At 36.5% G+C, this 12,000-nt stretch overlaps 1 protein-coding gene across 4 annotated transcripts in view; it reads left to right on the top strand.

Annotated features, from left to right (window-relative positions):
- Positions 1–12,000, top strand: part of DGKB (diacylglycerol kinase beta) — a 328,785-nt gene that overhangs the window by 252,957 nt on the left and 63,828 nt on the right. For all 4 annotated transcript variants that reach the window (XM_052695392.1, XM_052695389.1, XM_052695393.1 and 1 more), the window contains one exon: positions 451–646. In XM_052695392.1, coding sequence (XP_052551352.1) covers positions 451–646 — 196 coding nt within the window. The remainder of the gene's footprint in view (positions 1–450; positions 647–12,000) is intronic.

Here is a 12,000-nt window from a genome sequence, read left to right as displayed (position 1 = left end):
GTGTGATGCTCTCAGGGCCTGCTTGGACCTTGTATGAAGGGGATAGTTATTGCTGTAGTAAATTTTGCAGTGTAAATTTTTCTCTGCTAATAGCTGGAATGTAGCTACAAATGTATTTCAATTATGGCAGTGTATCAGGTAACAAGATGGCTGTAGCAAGTAGTCTCATATTTAATCAAACAATCAGGGGTTGAATAGGAGCCATGATTTTCTGCTCAATGAGGATCTATCCTTACTAATACACCTAATGCGTCTTTTACAAATATAAATAAATATATTTTAGGTATAAACATTGAATAAACCATTAACAGTGATAAATTGCTGAAGAAGAATGTCTGATTGATAGAACATTCTGATTTTTCTTTCTCTTTTACTGCTCTTTTTCTCTCTCTTCTTCATTTTTTTTCTCCTTCCCTTCCTCCCCCCCTTTCTTTTTTCCATGTTAATCAGTGTGATGGGATTCAGCTAGACTTGATCAATATTTCTCTGGAAGGAATTGCCATTCTGAACATCCCAAGCATGCATGGTGGATCAAATCTGTGGGGGGAGACAAAGAAAAGACGCAGCCATCGTCGGACAGAAAAGAAGAGATCAGATAAAAGAACCACAGTCACAGATGCGAAGGAACTGAAGTTTGTATGCCAAGGTATGCTTAAAGAGTAATATTGGCCATCTAGCTCCATACAGTCAGCTCAGTTGTATAATTGTTCTTGCATTGCTTCTTTTCAAGAGAAAGGATAGACAGCTCTTAATTTATTTTCTTGTGCTTTTAGTTTTTCTGTGCACTGGAGCACAGGCATAAACAGAGACATGCTGACATTACAATCTATAAACTTGCAAATGTACTTTTTTAGATGGGATGCTACCTGTTTAGCAGACTAAACATACCATGTGGCACTGTTTTCTACTAGTCTAAAAGTGCCTGGATTTTTGGGGAGTCAGAAAATGCTTACTGAGCATTTTAAATGCTTATAAATATCAGCATGCATAAATCTTGGGAATGATCATGCCTTGTTTCTAACAAACTGTCCTGAGGCTGTTGAAAATTACTTCATGGTAACAAGAGTACTTCTGTGTTACCATACTGTGATGCTGCGTGCAATTCTTCATTGCATATGCCATTGGTTGTTTGCATGAGTGTCATACTTCCTTTTAGGACTCATTACTTTCCTGGTGATTATGAGAATTTGCTCTTTATATTTTAATATATATATATGTATGTGTGTATTATTATTATTATTATACATATTTTGAGAAACCCTTACAGTAAATAGTAATCTGTTCTACTTCACAGAATCTGAACACCAGGTGTTTTAACACATCATTATATGTCACAAATCGTGGTTCTTTAAAAACAATGTTCTGCTCACACTGAGGGATGAACAGACCAGACTTCAAAAACTTTTTTTTTTTTTTCCTCCTTCTTTACTTCTTATTCTATGGAAGTAGTATCACCTACTTCTGTGGTTCTGGCAACCTTAGACTTAATAAAGGTCAGGACTTTAACTGCCTGATTTTACCATGGTTCTTTTACTGGTTTTGGATATCCTATTTTCTATATTTCCTCAGAAGCAATTCTTAAATCACTAGTTATATCTTAATTAATATGCAGCGTGATTTGAATCTAGCAAGCTTACCTGGATGACAAATGTTTGGGAATAAAGTAATTTTGGCTTCGAGCTTGCAACATGTGTGAGGACCCAAGATCTTCTGTGTGTTTTAGAAGTTTTAGGAACTAAGTGATAGATATACAATAAATGTGATGGATGGAACATCCTTCATTCCAATTTGTGCCCACTGTCCCTTGTCTTGTCAATGGCACCAGTGAAAAAAACTTGGCTGCATCCTTCTGACAACTTCAACATAACTTCAACAACTGCAACTTTCTGACAACTTCAGATATTTATAAGCATTGATAAGATCACCTCTTAGTCTTCTCTCCTCCAGGCTGAACAATCCCAGGGCTCTCAGCATTTCTTCATACAGGAGGTGCTCTGGGCCCCTAATAATCTTTGCAGCCATTCGCTGGACTCTCTTTAGAAAAGTCTTTGTTAAACTGAGGAGCCCAGGATGGCACACAGTACTTCAGATGTAGCTTCACCAGAGCAGAGGTAGAGGGGGAGAAAAACTTCCTTTGACCTGCTGGCCACATTCTTTTTAATGCACCCCCAAGGATACCATGGACCTCCTTGGCCAAAGGGGTACACTGACGGCTCATGTTCAACCCACTGTCCACCAGAACATGCACAGAGCTCCTTTTCAGCAGGTCAGCCCCTAACTTGTACTAATGCATGCAGTTATTCCTGCCCATGTATAGGACCCTACACTTGCCCTGCCTGCAATATTCCCTAAGGTAAGGAACCGTAAGGCTCTTCTCCGCCCAGCTCTCCAGCCTGTCCAAGTCTTGCTGAATGACAGCACAGCCTTCTGGTGTGTCAGCCACTCTGCACAGCTTCGTATCATCAGCATACTTGCTGAGGGTGCACTCAGTCCCTTCATCCAGGTCACTGACGAAGATGCTAAATAAGACTAGACCCAGCATTGACCTCTGGGGAACACCACTAGATACAGGCCTCCAAGTAGAAAGTATGCTACTGATTATAACCCTCTAAGCTCTTCCAGTCAACCAGTTCTCAGTGCACCTAACTGTACACTCATCTATCACTTACTTCCTAAAACTGCTTAAACACACAGCAGATTTTGGGTCCTCAGACATGTTGCAAGCTCGAAGCCAAAATTACTTTATTCCCAATAAAACTTATTTACTTTATGGGTGACAGAGCACTGGAACAAGATGTCCAAAGAGGTTGTGGAGTCTCCTCTGGAGATATTCAAAACCTGCCTGGATGCTTCTCAGTGCAACCTCCTGTAGGGAGCCTGATTTAGCAGGGGGGTTGAACTAGATGATCTCCAGACATCCTTTCCAACACCTACATTCTGTGATTCTGTAATTTCACATGTTCTCAGTATCTCAAAGTAACTTACCAATATGCTCTGTCATCTGAAGTCTTACCAGCTGCTGAGTTTCTGCTGCTTCTACATATGCTTGAGTCTCTGTATACTATTTCAGTGTTCAGGGGATAAAAGCAGGCTAATGGGTATTGGATTCATCAAAATACTTTCTTTTGTATTTCTTCTGAACATAGTGAGATGGGACAGTTCCCCATTTGATAGTAATGAAACAAATTATTATAATCTCTTTTACTGTTCTCTGTTACATAGGTAGCATAATTTCAAACTAATGACTATTTTCGGTGTCCATATCAGAAGGTGTTGCTACCCATTTCTGTTTTCCTGGACAGGAAATAATAATAATATCAAAGACTTTGGAAAATATCAAAGTTATTGCAAAGGCTATATTAGCTATGGAAATGTTCATAATGCAACATTAAGTCCCATACTGTAGAAACTATGTGCTGTGGATGAAAATATTTCAAGCCAAGGCAAGTTTCAAAGCAAAGGTTGACTCCTCTTAGTAGACTGGAGCACCTGTATCTCATCACTGAGTACATGGGTAGTATTATGTTACAAGGACTGCTCCAAAGATAATGCCTCCTGTTTATTTCCCAACAAAATACAACTGATGCAAAGAGTACAATAACACTATTTGATAGAGCAAATTCTCAGCTACAAAACATTTTTTTCAACATAATTACCAACATTACTAGATTCACTCAGTTGAGCTGATCAAATCTCTTCATTTCATGCTGTGACAGCTGTGCATAGCCATACAGAATGTGACTTGTCTTTCACACTGATTTCACCACTGCATTGCCTACCACATCATTGTGCTGGCATCCACTATTTTGTTTCCATAAAAGTTCAGAAAGCATCAATAAATATCAAGAGATGCATTTTTTTCCACATGGAGTAATTCAGTTCCGCACCTTTGTTTCATACACAGTTCCATTTCAGACCCCGTTTTGTCAGACTCCCCCTCTGCTGCCATCTATCCCACAGAAACAAATGTTAATGGAGTACTGGAAAGTCTAGCCTCTACTGACATACCACTGACATCCTCCTTTAATGTCATCAACCAACATATTAAAATAGGAGACATTACTTTCAGAGTGCTCATATTTTTAGGAGACATTACTTTCAGAGTGCTCATATTTTTATATTGAATTGCTAACTGGTTTTTATGTTTTCAAATTAAAACATATATGAAAATGTATTTATGTAATTAACATAAATTGTTGGAAAGAAAACCTTTTTGAGCAATAATGTGCTATTACTGAATTCTCTGTTACTGGAAACAAATAGTGCATTTTTTATTTTGCATAATTACAGTCTTTTTTTTCTAATATAACTTCAATTTCTTTTTTAATTTTGATTTCTGAATCATTTGTATTGTACAAAGTTGATGTATCAGGAAAAATAAATAGTATAACTACAGCTGTATGGGAATTGCTGAATCATGGCCTGAACCTCTGATTGATCACCTGAGGCGAGCAATGAGTCAGCTACGGAGTGCAGGTGAAGGTAATTCACCTGTGCTGCCAGAAGGGGTGGAGTCTGGCTCCACCTCTCCTAGACCCATCTAAGAGCTGACTGCCAGTGAGGAAGGATTTCTTCTGGAGATCCACTCTGCTGGAGTTGCATAAGTGAGCCCAGGATACGAGTAAGCATCGTGTCTTTTCTGCTTTGGTGTAATAACTGCGTAGCCAAGCTCTCTGGCACATCTCATAACTATAACCTCTGTACATTCATTGATTGTACAACAGATACATGTCAATTCATGATGGTAGATAATTCAGTTAGAACTTTGACTTGAAGAGTCTGATATTTGTAGTATTTCTGTTTTTTTATTTATTTTCTTAGTCATACATATCTATGATCTGTCTGTAGTCTTTTTTTTTTTTTCCTAAGTACAGAATTTATATACAACTGTGAACCATCCTTGAATATTATTTGGACAGGAATTTGATTTGGATATATATAGATATTGATAAATGCCAAAAATTATTGCTCAAAAAAGATGAACATACTGCATTTAAACTAAATTATGAGTTGAGAAACATAAATGTAAATAACTATACTATTTACTGTTAGGAAGTGACATCCAAAACATAAATTGAATCATGATAGCATCTTCCATGAAAGATATGCCACTTATGTTAGGTGTTAAGCAGCAAAATTTTCTTATTCACAGTGACACTAAGTAAATATGTCGAGCCTTTTGTGATATGAACAAATTAATAGAGAAATTTTCAAAATAATAAACTTTTTGCTGAGTAGAGTAAGAGTCCTTTAGGAGGGTGTTGTTGTAATTTGTTTTGCTTTCATTGTTAAAGTTCAGTTAGAGCTCTGTCCTGAAATAGATTCTCTTATGAGGTTTTTGATCTTTAAAGAGATCATTGCAAGCGTTTACATAACCTTTTTTCGCATGACTAATTTCAGTCACCTCAGTGAACTCATTGTTGAAGGCTGTGTCTATGAGCTATGAATGGGGGAAAACTTAAACCTGTAAATATTTCAGTTCAGTATTTCCTTCTTCTGTATTTTGTACATCATCAGGCACACTGATATTTAACAAGTCCGTAACAAGTTGATCTGTGCAGTTTGTTAGAAGAGCTGCAGTGAGGTATTGCTCAGCAACGTGACAGACTATTTTGAGATAACATGCATTCATATCACAGTATCTAGGCATAAACTAAGCTTACTGATCTGATTCAATAACTCTGTGTGGAAATCTTGGTTAATAACTGTATTTTGACTTTCTGAATGAAAATGCAAAAAAAAAAAAATATATATTAAAAATAGTGAACTGTCTGTATACATATGATTTTACAGGCAAAAGCAGGGTTCGTGCGGAGTTTGAAGGCCTTGTAACACTTCACAATATCCATACACAGTAGAAAAGGAGAAAATATCTTTTTTCATTAGTTGCCAAACTCCATTCTACAGGAGAAGAGAAACGTTTCATCCCAAATTTCCACATAGCCAATGGATTCCTGGCAAGAATTCTCAAAATAATTTGTCAGCTTTCTGGGCTAAGCACACTAATTGCTTTTCTGGCGGTTTTTCAAAAACTAAACTTTATCTATTTGATTTCTACTTGCTGTTTGTAAGTCACTAAATATCATGAACTTTGAGCCCTCTAAATATGAATTAATTACACTGAAGAAGTTAGAAACTGTGATCCAGTTCAGCATACATTGTAAATTTGGTATCATGGAAGTTTGTGTCATTTATGATACAGTGCAAAGCATTTATAAGACTATAATTATGGAAAGTTATGGATAAGATAAATGGATAGAATACCTTATATTTTTTATTTTTTAACTTGTTTAGGCAGTTTTAAGCAATGTGTTAGCACATTATCACAGAGAAAGAATAAATAAAAATAAGTAAAATGCTTGTTGACTATAGAGAAACAGCATTGTTTAGAGCACTGAAATAAAATAATTTCATTACTTGCTGCCTTGACAATCTTAACTAGGTATTTTTATGTATATATGTACATAGTTTGAAGAAAATATGTAGTGTTGATATGATCCATATCTACAAATTGTAGTAATGTTGTAAGTAATGTTGTCTGTTATTTCTGTTATTTTAAAGAAAAGAGGGAAAACTGGTAAATTAGCAAACTGCCTTATCAAAACATATGTTCAACAACTTGAGGTAATACATTTAATATTCAGAGTTGGAGCAAGCAGAAATATTTCTACCCGAGAAAAAACAGTAACTAAGTCAACTAAACTGCAAAGGAATCAGTTAGTAATTGCACACTGTTCTGTGCTATGCTCAAAATTACTAGATAGCTTCCAAAGCACCTTTTTCATTAAGAATCTGTACACTAACTGAGATATCTGCATTTAAAGCAAAGATACAGTTGGGATATTTATGCTGGAAATACCTTAATGAGTAACATATGTAAAGGCTTATATTTCTGTGAAGGATAAAAGAAAAATAACAGTGAATGCAAGAAAAGAGAAAGCATCAAACAGTAATAGAGAATGTGTTGATGCATTTCTTAGGAAAGGCAAAGAGGAAGACCGCTTTTTCAGATGAATCTTGACTATGAAAGTGATCGCTCACTGAAGAGAATGTCTTCTCTTCGAAACTTCCTATTTTTGAGGGGAAAAAAAGTATTTCTAGTAGTAAGAAAGAAATATGAAGAATGAAAACTAGTGTTGATGTTCTTTTCCTAAAGAAAGTAACCTAAGAAGACCTACAAGTTCACCTAACACAGAGATCAGAAAGAGAGAGGAAAACAAGTGAACTTAATAAACAGTAAAATAGCTTAAATTTAGAAGGATTATGGTAGATAAACTTCAGATCCTAGATAAGATAAAATGGAAGGAGTATCCATATGTCTGTTTATGTATCTATTTAAACGTGTAATAAAGTCAAAGCATTAAGTACATAAGGTTCAGAAGAATCTGGTAATATTCCCACTCTATATTGCACTGCTGCAACCTCATGTTGAGTACTGGGTGCAATTTGGTGTACAAAAAGGACATAAAACTATTAGGGAGTGTCCAAAGGAGGGCAGCAAAGATGGCAAAGGTTCTAGAAGGAAAGGCTTATGAAGAACAGCTGAGGTCACTTGGTTTGTTCAGAGAAGAGGAAGTTGAGGCTGCTCTCTGTTCTCTGGTGAGCAACAGCACCCAGGGGGTCCTGCAATGGGGCAGGAGGAGGTTGGGTGTTAGTAAAGTGTACTTTAACAGTGTGTGGTTGGGCACTATCATAGATTCACAGAATGGTTTGGGTTGGAAGGGACCTCTAAGATCATCTATTTCCAACCCCCCTGCAATAGGCAGGGACAGTTCCCTGTAGTCCAGGTTGCTCGTAGCCCCATCCAGCCTAGAAGAACAGATTCCTCAGGAACATCATGGCCCCAAGCATTTGGACAACAGTCTCAAACATGTGATTTGACTTTTGAATGCTCCTGTGTGGAGCCAGGAGTTGGCCTCGATGATCCTTACAGGTCTTTTCCAGCTTGGGATATTCTGTGATTCTATGATTATCTAAATATTAAGTTCTATTTCTTATTTCTAGCATGAAAATGTAGGAGACGTATCTATGATGAGTTACAGTGTTATATGAATCTAAGACTCTTTGAATATTTCACTTACATATCCAATCCATCTAGTTATATACCTGAATTTCCTTGTTTGGAAAATAACACAGGGCTTTCATACTATGAATTTTTAATTTCTTTCCTAGAAACAGAATTTTTCATGTTTTTGGGAAAACCATTTTCTGTCCTTGGTGGAAAGTATGAAGACAGAGAAATCCCCTAAGTCTAACAGTTAACTCTTCTAATTCAGATATTTCTTCAGACTTTAAGCATTTGAAATATATTCCTAAATTTGTTCAAACTGTGGGTGTGGGTTTTTTTGTTATTGTTTTTTCTTTTATTTTTTTCTGTCCAAGCATACAGCCTAGATATTCTGATGATCTTAAATCATAAACTGGAGTTTTATGCTAAACGTCAAATTTCTTGTCTAAGTTATGTATGTGCTGTTGACAGGAAATCAAATGCCTCTAAGGTCTTGTCAAGCTTTGGATATCATTAACTTTAGTATCTAAAAGTGAACCTTGTGGTAAATAGAATCGCCACAATTATTTATTGCATACTCAAAGAAGGGGTCTAAGTTAGGTACAATACAGTGCTCACGTGAGGTACTTCTGTTTATTTTAAGAGGAGTCTGAGTGATAGGCCAGGTGAGATTTCTCACTTCCAGCTGACTAGATGCTGAAATGAATTTCTGTAAGTATTGCATGTGGCAACAATTAGTTAATACACGGTCCTTGGAGCAGGAATGGGAATCAGGCACTGCTCTGCCAGATGAGACATTGAGATGAAATGTGTTCTCTTTTCTAGATCTGGTGCTGATGTATCTCACATCTTTCATTAATGCTGTAGTCACTAATTTACTGTGTAGAAAGGACCATGGCAGAGTATCTGTCTTTCCAGTGTATTTGTAAGTCCTGACTGGAGGATAGCTTCCAGGTGTTGGGGACTTGAGCTGAGGAAAGGTTGTTTGGGGAACTGCATTCTAGGCAGTGTTGGGAAATGGAGCAGCATGCAGTGGAGTTATGACCTGCCCCTTCTCTAGACTGCATTATTTTCTCATGTTTTAACAATCTGACTGGCCTGCTGAAATACTCCATTTCCTATGCACACACACTCAGCCACTGTGCCTCTTTTGTCAGCAGAAAAACAGCAACTAGCCCCCATACCAGGCATTTTACTTCATATCTCCAGCTGCTATCTCACTGAGAGCAGCTGCATGGAGTAGCTCATCAGTGTACGAAGAAGTGATTATTGGCTTTGGTGAGGCTGCAGATTCAAGAACAGCAAGGAACCCTTGCCAGTTTGCTCAGTAGAAGCATCAGTTTCTGCATATTGAGGACTCACTGTTTTGTGAAAGTCAGGATGTGACTGTAAGTTGTTTCCTCTGGTACAGTAGTTTCTGTTTTTTGGTAGTTCCTCTAAGAGCTGTGGAGTAGAGAACTTCACATTGTCATGTGTTACCACTAATTGGCATTATATATATGATAATAACAGAAAGAAAGGTCATATTTCTGCATTAACACATTTTTATTTATTTCCTTTTGCTTTAAGTGACAATTTGTGAGTTTAGATATGATATAAAAGTGAGGAAGGTGCTGAACTACTCAACATGACAAAAAGCTGGCTCTGGTAAGTGCAACTAGAAAGACTTCTCAGTACAGAGGTGATTTTCCTAACTCAGAGCTTGCATTTTAGCTGACTGAGGTGTAAGATGCTGTTCAGGTATCTTTGCACTGCTAGCTATTGATTACAGCAGATTTGACTTTTTTTTTTTTTTTTTTTTCCTACCATGTCCACACATTTAATGCATCAGCAGATTCAGGTATCAAGAAGGTGTAAATGGCACTTTATCCTATTTAATCAGAAAAATTGTGTATTGCAGCTATTTATTTGTAAGTTCTTGGCAAAATATTTGTTTTATCATGTTGCTAAAGAGAGCAGTTCTCCTTACAGGAGAATGTACTATTGGACTGTCACATTTTGATTATGCTGATAAAATGAAGTCTTCCCTCTCTCCCTCACAGCAGCAGAGCTTTACAATTTCCTCTTTTCTTCTATATACCTTTAATGCTCAGGAGGTGCTGTATTCAGAAAAGAGCCTTGTTTGCACAAGTATCCCATCAGCCTGGGGGATAGATTCACTTTGAATCTTTTAGCAACAAGAAATTGCATTTATATTTGTGTGAAATACTGATTTTTATTGTTATAAAAAAAAAAAAAGAGTAGGATCTTGAAAAATTGATTGATAGTCTGATTTGGTTTTATATTTATAAAGTATGTATATATGTTTCTATGCAACTAGATCATAGCAGAAAAACCATTTCCTTTTATTTACAAGGCAATTGAGATTGTCATTGTATTTTACCTTTAGAAGCAGAGAATGTTCATTTTCTTTCAAACGCCATTCATTGAAAGAGGATAATTATGGTTTATTTCACAGACTGCCAGAAGGAAAATGTATCTTTGAGAAGTTTCATTTCCCTTAAGTTGCTCATTTTCTATAGGAAGACAGAGCTATTAAGTAACATATTCATGACGAAGATTGATTAAAATGGCATAAAGGACTATCTTAGGTCTAAGTACAGGGATTTACACATATAACTCCTATGACTTTAAATGCAGTAGATGAAATTAACTCTGGCTATTGTCTGAAAAGAAAAAAGAAGAAAAAAGAAGTAAATTGGTTTATACAGAGAGCTAGGTGAAGGTGGGAGGGATGGCATTTTAAGTACCAACCAAGAAGAAGAAAGTTACTTATTGTTTTAGGGAATACCTATAGTGTAATTTGTAAACTAAGCTAAGTTCTGTACCAGCAGTATTAATGCAGTATTCTGGTAGGACTCTCTTTGGCTGCTAAACAGTGAAAACTTCGTCCTGCTGATGTGGCCAAGCTTCTTAGTATAACATTCAGCCAACTTCTTGGAGCGGCTCAGGCCTCTCTACAGTGAATGATGCAGCTTCCCATCTATGTTTGAGCTGGGTCTGCCTTGCATCTGCAGAAAGCTGGTCTGAAATAATTCACAACAGGTGCAATGACTAAATCTGATTTGCTGTGCAACTCTTTTACCTTATTCACTTGAGTAAGTCAGTACTTGTATGGCAGCCATGCAGTTTGTGAAGATGTGATAAATGATAAGAGTTGTGATGTCCTATGTTTAGATATTCCATTGACATTTTCATTGTGGCAAAACCGATCAGTTTTCTGCAAGCTTTTTTTCTTCCATTTTTAGTAGTAAAGCCTGCAGATTTGCTGGTGTTTATCTATGTAAAGACTCATTTATACTTGAAAATACACCTGGCTAGATGTAAAAGTCTATAATGCTTTTTTACACATGAAAAGAAAAGCCAAACATCATCTTTTATAAATTCAGTTGTTTCTTCATTATGCTTTCTTCTCTGACCTCTGCTACTGTATTTTGGCAGCTCACCCAGCAGAGTGGCAGTAGCGTGGTGTGATTGGTCTACAGCTCTGTTTTCTGACATAACAGACCAGTAGTTGTTATTTAAAATTCATTATGCTATTCTTAAAATGTGAATGTTTGTACAAAATGCATTGGGACATTGCCGCTTTCTGGAGTAATTCCAGTGAAACTGTCAGTTTTATACCAAGAAGTTATAACACGCCATAGCTCAGGGCAGAATTCTACATGTTCTGTACCTCTAAATGTGAATGATTTAAAACAAAACAAAACAAAAAGCAAACAAACAAACCAAAAACAAAACAAAAAAAACCCCACAATTTTCAGAGGACAAATGTTATTGTGAGTGCGTACTTAAAAGATATATTTAATTGACACTTCAGGTTCTGTAATCACATAACTAAGTGCCTTTTCTGCTACTTCATCCATGCTCCATTCCATAACAAACATAAAAAAAAAAAAAAAAAATCTATTGGATATATCTTCTACAGATTTGTATATTGATTCATTTACACATAAACCTTAAAAAAAAGTCATATTTCTCATATGTATAGC

The sequence above is a fragment of the Tympanuchus pallidicinctus genome, unplaced genomic scaffold (assembly GCF_026119805.1).
Source record: "Tympanuchus pallidicinctus isolate F22 unplaced genomic scaffold, pur_lepc_1.0 scaffold3, whole genome shotgun sequence".
In the NCBI taxonomy this organism is placed as follows: domain Eukaryota; kingdom Metazoa; phylum Chordata; class Aves; order Galliformes; family Phasianidae; genus Tympanuchus; species Tympanuchus pallidicinctus.
Note: the sequence above shows the minus strand (reverse complement) of the source record. Positions and strands in the feature narration are given on the sequence as shown.